This window comes from Hetaerina americana, unplaced genomic scaffold (genome assembly GCF_022747635.1).
Source record: "Hetaerina americana unplaced genomic scaffold, ioHetAmer1.1.p SCAF_10, whole genome shotgun sequence".
In the NCBI taxonomy this organism is placed as follows: domain Eukaryota; kingdom Metazoa; phylum Arthropoda; class Insecta; order Odonata; family Calopterygidae; genus Hetaerina; species Hetaerina americana.
In genome coordinates, this window is record NW_027286070.1 from 73,892,891 (window position 1) to 73,908,391 (window position 15,501).

Sequence of the window (15,501 nt, forward strand, 5' to 3'; positions counted from 1 at the left end):
GTAGACATGTATATATATGATGGTATTGGAAAAATTCTATATTGCATAAAATCTTTCTTGGGGTCATTCCTGCCTTATGGAGTTGTCCCTGACTTCCTAAAATAAATTTCTATTCATGTCATTCACAATTTTTTTCTCCACTCCTAAATCATATGCATTGAAAATATAGGGTGAATAAATCGGTGGAGCAAGGGAATAAGTAATCCTCATACCATTTTTCTATCATTTCCAAGGTTCAATTTTGAAACCTCCAGAATGTTTTCATTAGTTCAGCAGGATTCAAGTTTTGGATTATTCATGTCAAAGAATTGATCCCCGCACATCGCAATAATCACTTAAGTTCCTGTTTCAATTTTATTTAACCTGTATTACAAAAATGCAACAACTATTTTCACTTAAGTTACAGAAAAAATATTATTTTATTTTAGGCACTGATAATGTACTTGTACATCATCAACATCTTGTTTCCTCTCAAAAATCTCCTCAAGAACTGCAGTCTATATGACACTGGAATAGATTTATCACATTTCAATTATGAAATAAGTCATCAAGCATAAAATGAAAATATAACTTCAGATTTCAAAAGTTCTGTCCACAGAGTTGAGGTATTTACAAAGCGTAAACAAAAAGACTACCACTACTAAGAATGGTCACATCTGATTCTTTACTAGAGCTACCTGCATGCGAGCTTATTTCACTGGGCATATGCAAGCACCAAATGATTTTCGAGTCACATTAAACTTCCAGGGAGGACACAACATCATAGCTATAGTCAGCATAAATTACTTTGCAAATCATAAAGTAAAAATTTAAAATACAGAATTCACATAAACCTGACTAACTAAACCTGATTCAATTAAATCACTATCAAATTCACAAACGATTGAAATGACCACATTGTGCCTATGCTTTCAAATGATGTAAAAAAAAACACAATGACTAGACACATGGTGAATTATCTATCTACATCATCGATTCATGTAACTAGTGAATTCAAATTTCTATGACACAGTTGTTATGAAGAGAATGAGATATGTAGAAAAATGGCAATTGTAATGAAATGTTTACATCGAGATGAATCCTTGAAACAGATAAGTATGGGAATAAACATGAAAAATATAACAAGAAATGAGTGAACACTCACGGGGGACTAAATTTTCACATCAAGCATTTTAACATGAATGTAATGTTATACATATCTTTTTCGTGATTAAATCAATAAAAACTGCTAGAAACATAGGCACACACCTACATCACTGTTGAAAGCTTCGATCAAAAGTTAGGTTTACACATAATTGTGAGACAAAGGCAGTAAAATTCTGTCAAGACCATGAAGTTCAGTGCCAGGCACAAATTCATGATCAAGCACTTTCTTGCACCAAGAGGAAATTCCATGTGAGTTGGAAGTGCAAGGATGTGAGCACTGAATTGACAAATTAAATGACAATTTTAACAGCTTTGCTGATAGTTATCCAATCCTGACTGAATTGTGCACAGAAATCTTGTTTATGATGATGGAATGTACAAAAATGGGAAGACCTACACATCTATCTCTTCAACTACAGTAAATGACCTACTGTAACAATAAAAATTATTGAAAATTCGTTCTTATTTACCACATCTGGAAATAAAATCTCAACCAGAAGTATCTAATCAATGTCTGATATAGAAATGAGAAACTTTTGGGGGGGTCCTTAGTCTTCCGAATGAATATCAAAGAGCTGAAGACATTAAGTTGCACTGAAGATCAATTTTCAAGCAAATCACTTTCAAAGTCCTATGCCACATAGCAAGCACATAGGGATGTATCATCAATGACGTATAACCTGTGAGAGTTTGGCATTTGGTACAACCAAAGTTCATCGTTATGCGAGTTCTACACATTTCGATTCCATGAGAACCGCAGTGCATCACAGATCAACGTAGACCAAACTGAACTCCTCTTTGAATCACATAGACCTACTACGTAATTTGTGGTACATTTAAAAAGGCACATTCGAGTCTCACAAAAATATCACTTGATCCTCCCACAAGCACATATTATTTATGCACATGAGGAAGGCCATTTATAGGAAAAAATTCTCCTCTTCATGTGAATATGTAAACATTGATGCCAGGTGCAAAAATGTACGGAGTAGTAGTTCATGAATCAACAAAAAAAACCTTTCTTGCCAGATTCACATTCTGTTACCACCAAAGGGCTCGTTGTTTTAATCGTTGAAATTAAACTAGACATATGAAAGTTATCAATGTAACAAGCAAGCAAAATGGTTCTCTCATCAGATGATTAGAATTGATAATTTCAAAACCATTTAGTTAAAAAATAATATGACTGAATTACTAAGCTATGAGAATAGCTTAATTTAAATAAGAAGAGAATATTTTCAGATTGAAATGACTAGATGTGGATGCATGTTCTACCCAAACTAGAGTTACCCTCCAAAAGAGTAGGTAAACTATGACAGTCAAAAACTAATTATCTAGGGAGAAATCGATTCCTTACAAAGGAAAAAGCTGCAAGGAATCTTCTCTGTTTCTGAAAAAATTACAGGGTAATCCAACGACATTCTCTAAAATACCAAACCCAGAAAGGGTGACTTCAGTTAACTAGAATAATTAAAACCAAGGTATTCCTTAGATTCACATAACAAGAGGAAATAAGAAGTACCTTGCATGGGGTAAGAAAATAACAACAGACACCAGAATCCACATTAGGAGTATGTAGGCCTGAAAAATAAAGTAATAATCTACATAGGTTGAGTGGAAATACAATGTCAGGCAGGTGCAAAGAATCACATTCGACGCATGTGACTGGAGAAACAACCTGAGCAGGAATACCAGAAGATAGCACGGTCAGGAGAAGCAAAACTTAAATAAATTAAATTAATGTTAGCCTATAACATTTCTAGACTTAAAATGTTTGCACACTGGAGTAAGAGCCACATCAAAGCTACTTCATCAGAAAGAGTGGGGGAATAATGTTAAATGTTGAACTAGTTACTCAGGAATAACTATGTTTTAACATAGGAACTAAAAGTGGGAACAATAATGAATGTCAATGATGTCTTCATACGGATGAGAGACCTGACGAGAGATAATGCGAGAGGATGGAACTCCTTCAATTTTTCTTTTAGTTTTTGGTTCTAAGACATGGCGTCTGGTAAATCCAGGTAACTTCAGTAAAAATATCCAATGCACTGGAGCACTGATTAAGTCTATGCTCTTCAAACTCAAGAGCATAATACTGGCATTCTCTCGCTCACAATATCTTGGAAAGATAAAAAAAGAGCACCAAAAACTAACACATCCTCATTGGAAGGTCTTGGATGCGACCCAAGAAGTGATTGGGGACCAGCCCAATTTGCTTTGGGTCACTCAGTCTCCTATTGCCAGCCAAATGAGGGACTAGAAAGAGGCCACCAATGGCCACCAAAACAATTTACCTTCCTCCCATTAGCTACAGTTTAAGGCCACCTAAAACATGCCCAACCATGGGCATGGACGCCATGTTCACAGCCTGGAGTTACTTTCTTTGTCATTGTCGTCACCAGCGGAGTCCTTTGAGCTCAGTCTCCTCTCCACAGAGATAGAGGGGATATTGGGGCCGTTGGAGAAACTTGAAGCACTGGCCACACTTTCCTCGTCGTCCGTTGTACTTCCTGCACTACTCAAGGCGCTGTCCATTGAGGTGAGCGTGTCCGTTGTGGCGGGCCCAGATGATGCCGCTCCAGCAGGGATTGGATCGAGAGGAACGCTGTCCTGACCCGAGACATTACCACCACCGCTGACGTCCTTACCTGCTTGCACCGGCTGGGGTAAATTGCCTGAATTTGAATCCTCAATCGCTTTCCTTAACTGAAAGGAAAAATAAAACAACATGCTGTGTGCTGATTTCACAAACCAGATGAAACTGTCTTCCTTCTGGAAAGAAGTTTTTCAAATGCTTGCACTCTCGATGCAATGCCACTGAAAATCATTCATCCATAGAAGAAATAGAATTATTTTAAGATTTAAACTAAGAGACAAAAAAAAAGGCTCAAGCCAGTTATCCGCATCATTATTCATGAGCACATATGGAGGCACTTCAAAACATGCTCACAAAAATGTGATCATAAAAATAAACAAATTAATAACAATGAGATTATTTACTTAGTGAATGAAAAAAAAGGAAGTCATACTTTCACATATGGCAACTATTAGTAGGGCTTATTTAAATGTTCTTCTCCAATGAATTTGCACAAGTGTTTTTCATCGATTCAATTAGAATATACATGTATAACAGAAGGAAAACCAGAGATATGATAGATAATTGATTTTTTTACTTCAATTGGATACATTGCATGAAAGGCCTAAAGTGCTGAAAATATGTAAAGATCAATTTATACTCCTTGCATGGGCAACCAAAAAATCGAACTTTGCCGTGGGAAGAAGAAAATCCCCTCGTTCCCCTTCTATGCTCCACCAAATCCCTCAAAGGACAAACCAATACTGCAATAGATGCTCCCTCCTTTACTTTACTGAGCTAGAATCACACCAAGCACTATACAGAAAATTCATTTGATCATTAAAAAGAGATACTATTTCTATGTGCGCATGAAACAGAATGGCTTTATCTGACATAGTAAAATGACAAGCATGTTAAAGGAATCCTGTGGCATTTTTCGGCAAGGTATTGAAATTTTAATACCTTTGATAATCTTGAAAGACCATTCAATCATCATTCAAAACATTTTCCTGTTACTTTAATCATTTAAAGATGTTTTCTTTAAATGGAATGCTTTGCTAAAAACATTAAATTTTCTGTTCTTGCCATTTTGAAGTAATTACAGTGGTTTCCACCGAATTCCATATTGATGGCAGCAATAACTACTACTGTAATTCTCCATCAGTTTTTGTTCCATATCAATGTGATTTTCTTGTGTTAAATACAGTGTTCCATAAGCATATTTGCCATTTCAAATATTGTTTGCATTTTAAAAAGAAAAACTTTACTATCTTTGTAATTAACATGCTTTCAATTAATGAAAGTATCATTTAACTCTAAAAAACGTCTAAAAATCATTTATCAGGATTGGGTCAGACCCCTTTGATAATGTATAAATGATCTTACATGGGACATTGACACAGGAAGCTGAGATTTGAGATACAATGAATCAATCACATTTAGTGGCTTTGCTGAAAGTGAACATTAATGTAATGTTTGACTCAGGTGTACAAATGATTTCCACTCAAAAGAAATACTCATTCCTTTCTTCCGATTATTTTGACGGATAAAATATTTCTATGACTAAGACTATTGCCAACATGAGCAAAAATGCATTATCTTAAAGAATAGATAATTTGTAAGGTGACTTTGACCCACCTCCTTGAGAGCTACGACCCCAACAAGCCTTCCAATGGCCGTCACATAAGCATGGTTCACTCCTACCATACTGAACAATGAGTGGACCTTCAATAGGGATGTCCTCTCGACAAGCTGAAATGGAGCTGGGTCAATGTGACAGCGGTCAAATCCAACAGGAAGGGACATTTCAGCTTCTTCCCAGGCCTTCTGGTCTTCTGGGGACATATCGATGACGCGCTCACGAGGCTGATAAATGATTTAAGTTACGTATGAGTTATCCGGGGCATTCTCCATAGAATGCGATGACTACACTAAACAACAGAATTATCCACGAATAAAAATCCTAAACTCATTGAGCAAATTACGATCTGAATCATGCACTAAAATACTGAACAGTTGTAGTTGCGATGAAGGTAATTTTCAAATGTGCACAAGCATCAAAGAAATCAATAATCCAGTCATCATTTTTGAAACTTACTCCCGAGTATAAAATTAATTCTATACCAAAACCTCCTTCGCATGGAAATGGGAAAATTTTTGACTAAGGCTAACATGAAACGGGTCCTGCTTTTGGCATTGAATACGTGTAAATAATGTGTGGCTTAACAGTTTTGTCAAAAGATAAAATCCATGGAATAGGTACTTCATAATGGATGAAACATCTAATGACAAAGTCATACAACCATTATCGACCCAGGGGTGCGAGGGTTGAGGTCACCTAGTACTTGGCCCAACGGAATGCGAAAATCACACATCAGCTCAATCAGTTCTTTTCCCTGTGCTGCCAAAAGTTTCCCAGGGAAATATGGTACTTGAAAAATTGCACAGCTTGGGAGAAGCTGAAGGTGAGCAGAAGCAACACCCGGAATTGAACCTGGGCCCTCCATTCGGAAGCTCGGTGCTCTACCCACTTGACAACCACATACCCCACAAAATTATAAATAGTGCAAAATTTTAAAGGTAACAAATAAAAAAAATCAATACAAGATTTAAAGAATAAGCTAATTCAACAAAAAATACTAAATTTAAAACTTTGAATCGTAAAAATAACAATAATTTTGTCAGAATTCTATAAATTAATGTCATTATAACAGAATGAAGGATATGAATAGTTTCAAAATTAACAGCAAAATTACTTATAATTAGAAATAATAATGAATTCATTAGAGTAGGAAACTATGGTATTTATGAAAGATGGAAATTTGCAGATCTCATGATTCTGTCAATGTGGCCCTTCTTATCATAGTTATTTAATGCCTTGATATGAAACTGAGAAAAGTCATGGAATTCAAACATAGGCACTTGACAGGAGAAGGAAAATGTATTTTTTCTATTAAAGATGGACAGGATATGTACATAATCGCAAGATTAAATATAAAGAGAATATCAGCATGGATGTGAGATCAGTGTTAGCTCCTATTCCGAAAAAGGTAAAGGCTACATCATATGAGGACTGCAAGACAATAGGTTTTAATATCCCATGCAGCTAAAGTTGTTCTCAGGATCATAAACAAAAGGATAGAGAGTAGGGCAAATGATTACTTAGGGGATGATCAGTTTGGGTTTAGGAAGGGGAGAGGTACGCGTAACGCCATTGCAGCAATGAGATTATTAATCGAGAGGAGTATAGAATACACCCAGGACGTATTTGCCTGTTTCGTAGATTTCGAAAAAGCGTTTGATAGAGTGAATTGGGAAAATCTAATGAGTATTCAGCAGAAAATAGGAATGGATTGGAGGGAAAGGAGGCTAATCTGCAACCTGTACATGTATCAGACTGCTCAGGTGCAAGTGGGGAACGGGGAGTCCGGATGGGCAGTGTTAAGAAGAGGTGTAAGGCAGGGTTGCCCATTATCACCGTTGCTGTTCAACCTGTATGCAGAGGAAATGATTAAAGAGGCATGGGAAGAACTGAAGGTAGGAATGAAAGTGGGCGGGGAATTCGTAAAATCAGTTAGGTTTGTTGATGACCAAGCTTTAGTTTGTCAGTCAGCCAAGGGGTTGAAAGCATTGCTGAGTGAATTGGAAATTCAGTGCGACAGGTATGGATTGAGAATCAATATTAATCAAACAAAGGTTATGCGATTTTCTAGAAAGAAAAAGGCCAAGCTTAACATTAAAATAGGAGGGCAAAAACTAGAGCAGGTAAGACAGTTTACATATCCCGGAAGTGTTTTGGACCAATACGGTCAAAGTAGCAGGGACGTAAGGAGAAGAATTGCGCTAGGCAAAGAGGCTTTCACGAGGAGGAGGGAGTTGATGAGAGGGACGTTGAGTAAGGATATTAAGAAAAGACTCCTAAAAACTTTGATATGGAGCGTAGCTATGTACGGTGCGGAAACATGGTCATTGAAGCAGGAGGATAGATGTAGATTGGAGGCTTTTGAAATGTGGGTGTGGAGAAGAATGGAGAAGGTGAAATGGACAGAGAAGAAAACAAATGAGGAAGTACTTGGTATGGTGGGCGAGGAGAAGGGTTTGTTGGGAGAAATCCTATGGAGGCAGGAAAAGTGGATGAAGGGGGTGTTGACCGGCAGCGGGATGTTAAAGATTGTAACAGAGGGAAGAATGTTAGGCAAACGAGGAAAGGGAAGGAACAGGATAGGGCTGTTGAACGGGATGAAGGGAGGAAGAAAGTACTCGGAGATGAAGAGAGACCTGATGTAGACTAGGTAGCTGGATTGTGTTTTATTTCTTTAGGAGTCACAAAATATGTATTTGGTAGTTGTGTCTATCCAAAAATCTACCTAAACTAGTAGATTACCTAATAATAATAATAATCAGCATGGAGTCTAAATTTTTCCTGTGATATCAAATTTAAAAATGGTTCAAATAGCGTGTGTTTCAAGTAATTCATATCAACTCCAGGTAGAGCACAATTGCCCTGAGGAATCTTCTTTGGATTCTCTCTGTGGGCAATATAAAGGTTTTCACTAAGCAGCTCCAAAGGACTCAACTGAATTCCAGTGTGTCTCACTGGTGAACAACACAATAGTTTAATACAACTTACACTCAAATGGTTTTGAAAATTTCTAGTAAAAAGCAAAGTTTCATTTTCTCTTTTTGCAACAAGTTAAAATGAAGTTGAATATACTATTATTATATGAACATCAAAGTATCAGAATGAATCTACATTTGCAAGGAAATAACTGCGTGTGGTTGAAAATTAATGTTAACTAAATAACCTTACAGCTATGCACTTGCTAAGATTTAGAGATAAACATACGAGTGTTTGCAGTCTAATCTACGATACAGTGCCATCAACAGCATTTTGAAGAAAACCACATTCTCCCAGGGGAAGAAGTGCTTAATTTGAAAACTTTTTAGGCCATCAGTAGCTGCTTAATTTATTTAAAACAATATTTTACATGGAGAAGCAACAAACCAGTCAAAAACAAGATAAAGAAGGAGAAAAATAAAATCACATCAATAACAGAGACAAAATGGATTTGGTCCATCCTCATTAGTAGCACCATTAGCAAAGACTTCCCAGGTTATTTTACTTACCAGCTGTACTTTTTTGAGTGTGCTATGTATTATTGGTGAATGCTGAAGGGGCTGGATAGGGACTTCACTTGGAGATTCCGGATCTGGATTTACATCTTGCAGTGTTGCAGACTTTCGGAAAATTGCCTCAAAAGCAAGACGTATCCTGATCAAAAAACAGACGCGTCATAACCACATACTGCCCAAATATTTACCACGAGTATTGCACGTAATTACAAAAAATTCACACTTGCCTGCTTTCAGCTCCTGTTACAGTCGTATAAGGTGTAGCATTTGGGCTGACCAGAGGGCTAAATTGGCGAAGATTAAATGAATTTGTTTTCTTAAGGATGGACTTCTTGGGCATGCCTCCAAACACGGGGTTGAACTGGGGCTGCAAAGTTTTCCAAATAGATTTCAGGTGAATTTCTAACAACTGCATGCTTAATTCAAAGATTGTTTCAGAGTGTACCTTAATTTAGTCAAATAAGTATGCCACTGAACACACCTGAAAGGTTGCCATTTAAAATTTAAAGTTGGTGAAATCATTTTTTTTTTAAGCACTATCAAATTTTCCGACTAAGTATTTCATTCAATTGCATGGAAAAGTGAACAGTTAAAATTGAGCATATTGAGGCCAAATCAGTTGATCTAGTACATAACATGCTAGTCACTTAAAACTTAGACGCACATTGGCACACAAAACCATGATTAATGCAAATATTTTCGAACATATCTGTATTGAATGCTTTCGTATCATCATGAAGAATTAATGCCGATTCAAATACATCTCCAGCATTACCTCAATTGCTAGCCTTAATTCAAACACTTGAGTTTCAGGCCTAAATACACCAACACATTTTGTATGCTGCTTTTAAAATGTATTTATTTGAAATTATAATGTTGCTCACTAGTGACTTTTGTACCATACATGAATTTATGAACTGCCTCAAGACGTTCTTGCATTCATCTAACATACCATTTACTTCAGATGCCATCTCATCTGTCGATAGGGCAGTTACAATCAGGCAGGAGACAGCGAATTTGCCATCACTACTAACCTCTCCCCCATGTATTGTTATGTGGGATGCGGCAACAGTGTTAGCAGCGGATGATGGGTGGAGAAACATAAGATCACCAGCGGAGGCAGCCGACGTCTGCCTAAGCTTGAGAATGTCTGGAGCCGGGATGACTTCAAAACGAGAGGGTCGCCGCTGGGCATTCCCACCATTCCCTGCGCTATTCTGCTGAGTAAGCTGCCTCCTTTCCTCCTCTTCCTCCTGAAGGCGCCTCTCCATTTCTTCCATTGCCCTGTTTACAAATCAAAAGATTATCTCGCTGCCATTATGCAATTTCCACGAGGGTGATGCCTTTATTAAGAAGTCAAAAATAAATCTCCTCACCAAAATATATCCAGCAGATAACAGTAGATAATATTCCATTTCTTTCAAGTGAGGCAAAAGACAAATTAGGGTACCATTCTTAGGGCCCTGAACTCTTACACATCATAGTCACAGTGGCTGAGTTACCCATTCCTCTCCATTGTAATCATTGATTTTACATCAAGACTACTCACCTCATACATTCATTCATCGCATCAAATTTTCCAACATTACAATGATCAGATCATTTGTCTAAAGAATGGGTTAATAATTTAATTCCCTCTACCCATTAACCTCTATTACTTGATATTTCTTCACTTTAACATTGCTCATTATTTGTTTCATGCAACTCCACTGGGTTCTTCCCAATTGCTGTTCCTTCAGCACCTCTTCATTGAGCCACCATGCTTCAAAATGTGCTCTGCAAGTTTCTCTTTTCTTCTCCCACCATATTTCCGATACATACAATTCCCTCTTCTCAGATTCTGTTAAGATCCATTTTTTGATACCGACCAAAAGAATTTCCCAGGCACATACAAAATTTCAGAGTTTCAAGAGGACACCTTGATAGCTTAACTGGCTAAAGCACTCGGCTGGACATCAAGAGATTCAGGTTCACATCCCGGCCAAGGTGAATAATTTTTTACTCTCTGAAATTGAAGCATTGACATACATGTGTGCTTAAATGAAATGTTTACTTCCTTTATCAGAGAATGAAAATCAGTCACCTTGACTGGGAAAATGATTTTTACACTCAAATTATTGCATTTTAATGCACATGTAGAGAATAACCCATCTAAAGTTACTGAAGAGGCATCTCCCGCCGTTTCTTGGAATTTGTTTCCTTCCGTTTGGAAGTAGACTCTTTCTTTTCATTGGATCATTTCCCTAACTATTTCCTTCATTTTTCTTCCATTGGTACTAATTTTTCTTCCCAAATAGAAAAACGCTCCACTCCTTTTAGCTTTAATTATCCAGTCTTATATTTGCACCAAAGTCCACTTTTTTCATACCCTTATTCTTTGTTTTTTACACGACTTTTCTTCAAGGTAAAAATTGTGCTTTTCAGATTGTGTTCTCTCAATTATAGCCAATGTTAACATTAGTATCCAAATAGCTCTGAGGCCTTTGGCTAATTTCCTGAAACGTGCTGATATCATTTGAAATCCTTTTCTGCCACCTAAAATTTCTTCCACAGTGGTTTTCAAATGGAATATTTTTCAATTCAAATTTATATTTGATGCAGAATTAAGTTGGCCATTCTCCCATTTCATTTATCCCAATCAATATTTTCCATGGGTTTTTCCTCTTGGTCTAGGTCTCTAGATTTTGGATGATTGAGATAGAGCCTCTAAGGATCAGTGAATTTCCTTCTCATTTACATTTATCATTATACGATCTAACATTCCAGGTTCAATATTCAAGTAGTTTACCTGATGTACTCTCTTGTTTAGTCCCCACCAACGGATCCAATGAGGTACATCGCAAATAATTTGCTCAAGGTTCGTTGATATCTTTGATGAAGAGGGGTTCGGTAAAAGGCGAGGTGATGAGCTACTCTTCCTTGGAAATATAATGCAGTGCTCTCCCATTCTCATATACCAGTCTCGTACGTAACAGCGCTGAAGCCGTCACAGTTACAGTAATGACCTGGATGAGTGATCTCCACCCTGACTCCTCTGCAAAAGAGCTGCCTCTCTATCTCTCAAATAATTGGGATTTTGTTAAAAAGGACGAAGCGTGGGAAGATTTATGGCAAGGGATAGAAAAGCCTAACTTTAAGGGAAAAAACGACCATAGCCTCAAAATAAAAATAAGGACTCAAAAAACAAATAAGAAAAAATACTCTTTTTTAAATAGAACTATTATTGATTGGAACCAGCTGCCTGGAGGTTTGTTTGAGCCCTTTCCATCCAATTTTAGAAGTTTTAAGTTGAAATGTAAAGTAGCCACTGGGTGATAAACTTCATTATAGTTATTAAAATATTGTTTGTATGTGATGTGGACGGCATTTTGTATGTGGTGTGGAAGTTTGTTTGTATGTGATGTGGAAGTGTCATTGTATGTAAGAATATTTTGTCTCCTATCTGTTTTTAAGAGTTCGTATGTAATTTTCGTTGTTAACAGTTATCTTTGACCTAACCTGACCATTGCCACCAGGAAATTTGCCTAATTGCAACGTAATTGTGTAAATAAATAAATAAAAAATAAATATTTTCCGTTGGCTTCCAGTGGCCAAATAATATTTCACTGCTGTGCAATTTTATCCCCCCTCAGTCTTACGAATGAATAGGCCTTAAACCCTCGTATGAGTACCATCAATTATTGTCCACAATTGCTCATTTATTGAACGGCTAATTAAGAAGCTAATCTCCAATATCTATGATTGGCCTCACCATCTGCCACCCTATGATTAGCATACCTAAAAAAATTGAAAATGTGCGAGGTTTTTTCCGTTAAAAATATGCTAAATGGTAATGTATACATGCATATTGGAGAAAATGTTTTTAAACCCTGGTAACCTGTATATCAAGAGACTAAATTATGGGGTACCGTGTAAAAAATGTGTGTGCAGCTGTAATTTACGAATTTAAATATGAGGAGGGTGAAACGTACCATGCCCATATAAATCAAAAGCAATTAAATAAACAAACAATGGGGAAGCAAAGTCATAAGTAGATTTGGAGATGCTCAAGATGGCATCTAGTGATAAACATGTCTCCGTGTGGCTCCTGTAAAAAACTGTTACACATCTGAAGGTTTCATTTTAGACTTGTGACTATATTCCCTCCCGCGAAGCAGACAGATTTAACTTATCCTCTTGCACCAAAGTTTTCATTTTATACAATTAAAAAATCAGAAATAGATTTGACTATGCTCAATACAAATGCAAACTTACAAGTGGGTGGATGCCCACTTCACAATGACTTCATATGCCTAGAGTTTAAAGGTTAGAAGAATTAAATGCCACAACTTAAACTTTTCCCCGAGAAAGGAAGAAAGAGCACTAAGGACGTTAAGTGTCAAAACACCAGTATTAATCAGAAATGTGTCTTTTGAACCAACCTCTCTTGAGCTTCTTTCTGCCACTTTGCTGCAACTTGGAGTCTCCTTTCCCGGCCTATGTGCTTGTCTATGAGCTTAATTAGCTCCAGCCTTTGTATTGATCCTAAAAGTATCATGGACTCTGAAAAATGAATGAGAGATTGTTGTGATTCAACTGTTAATACAATGTTGTTTAACATCAATTTTTTTGACCAAATGATCACCACAAAGATGCATATTTGAACTCAGGTCAATGCAAATAATTTTATTTCATTTAAATTTAAATGAAAATTTGGCATAATTTTGCAGTATTTTTCCAAAACAGATTCTGACAAAAAAACATTTATTAAACCACTTTAGGCCCCAATATGTAGCAATTGTAAGCATTTAAGAACTTTCAATGTTTTAAAAACCTGTTTTTACAATGACTTCATGTTGCAATGAGTTTTAAGAAGAAAAGTATGCATGAATATGTATTGTTGTGTACTCAGTGTATGTATATTATAAAATTTCCATTCCGGAGATGAATTGGTGCTTTGACAACTAAGAGTAAGGGCATCATTTCTCTTAGTTTTCTGGGTTCATGTCACTGTCCCTGTCATCTTGTCATTGATGATGTACCTATACATTTTCAATCACTGATTGCAGCCACTACACACATTGATAATAACAATACATTGCCTCTCCCTGGTTGAGGACATGGAGGAAGGCAAATTTAATTACCAGTTTTATAAGTGTTGATTTTATTGTAATGAATCGGACACATCCAGGACATTTAGATATGGAATTTTGCTAGTAGTTTGAGTATTCCAAAAAGAAAATAAATAATGTACTCACGTGGTGTCTCTACAAGAGGGAAACTTCGAATATTCCTATTTTCTTTAAGAACTTCCTTGAGATCATGATAACTCATTCCATGCCAGATATATTTCACATTCCTCACCATAAAATCTTCCACATATGTGCTATACATTCCTGAAAATAAAAGTTAACAAAATAATCAAATTAGAAAGATATTAATTAAAGGGGGGATTAATTCTTTTCAAAGACATGTCAAAAGGCTAAATAATATCAAAAAAACTGACACTAAATTAAATGAGGAGTTTATTTTTGTCATACAAAATAATTTATTAGACCATCTAACAACATCTTACCACACATAAATATGTGGCAGTATATTTTTAAGTCATTATTACTAAGAAATAATCAAGATATCTGGATAAAATTTACTCTGCATATTAATTGATTGTTATGTACACAATGCTGTCAATTACAGCTATTAATGTTGATCAATTTGTTTCAGGAAGCCATAGATTGAAGTAACTGGCAGTTTGGAGAAGATATAGGCTTGCGGTGTGATTAAGTTCCTTCATTTGAAAGGTTGCAGTGCCCAGGAAATCCACAATAATACGATGGCTGCTTATGAAGATGATAGCTTATCACATGAAGCAGTTGTGAGATAGAAAAGGAATTTTCAAACTGGCTACACATGTCCCTCACAATCCAAGAAGTGGGAAGACCACAAATCATGGACGAGGATGCCAAAGTGAAGATAGTGGAGGACTATAAGACCAATGAGCAACCATCCAAATGATCACGAATGAGACTGATCTTAGCCACGGCAGTGCAATGCATGGAAAATTATTCACGAATATCTGCAAATGTCAAATGAGTCAGCACAATGGGTTCCACGACTACTGATTCCTTTTCAGAAGCTAAACCAGCCTGACCGGCAATCAAAGCGATATGGTTGTTAAATTTTGCCACACCCACCTTATTCCCCCTGCCTCGCACCAAGTGGCTTTTTGTTATTGTCCAAACTCAAGACCCCAAGATTTGACAACACAAATGGTATCATTCAGAAGGTAGCACAATGGTTTTTTTATGTAATCTGCTGCATTCTACAGTGAAGACCTTCAAAAGGTCAAAGAACACTAGGAGAAATTTATAACTCGGAATGGTGAATACGTAGATATAAAAATTAAGTTTTTATCTGTGTATATGTACTGACGTTTTTGTGCATTAACTAATATGCATATTTCAATGAATGGACACTCATGCATGCATAGCCACTGCCACTCCCCACCATACGCCCAAGTGTGGCATTGAGCGGTAGTGCATGACAGCACCAAGAGGTGTACACATGAATAACGCAATTTTTAATATAATTGCAATACTTTTGTAATACCAGGCTTTGAGGTAACCTGCATGAATTGGTTTCCAAAATCCACACATTGCCTTACT

The 15,501-nt window shown here is 36.7% G+C and overlaps 1 protein-coding gene across 1 annotated transcript in view; it reads right to left on the reverse strand.

Annotated features, from left to right (window-relative positions):
• Window positions 1-340: 340 nt before the first annotated feature.
• Window positions 341-15,501, reverse strand: part of ClC-a (chloride channel protein 2) — a 286,199-nt gene continuing 271,038 nt past the window's right edge. The window contains exons 15-21 of the mRNA XM_071598874.1: window positions 14,095-14,232; window positions 13,279-13,399; window positions 9,892-10,141; window positions 9,085-9,224; window positions 8,852-8,996; window positions 5,363-5,590; window positions 341-3,855 (exon numbers count right to left, since the gene is read on the reverse strand). Coding sequence (XP_071454975.1) covers window positions 3,511-3,855; window positions 5,363-5,590; window positions 8,852-8,996; window positions 9,085-9,224; window positions 9,892-10,141; window positions 13,279-13,399; window positions 14,095-14,232 — 1,367 coding nt within the window. The 3' untranslated portion in view covers window positions 341-3,510. The remainder of the gene's footprint in view (window positions 3,856-5,362; window positions 5,591-8,851; window positions 8,997-9,084; window positions 9,225-9,891; window positions 10,142-13,278; window positions 13,400-14,094; window positions 14,233-15,501) is intronic.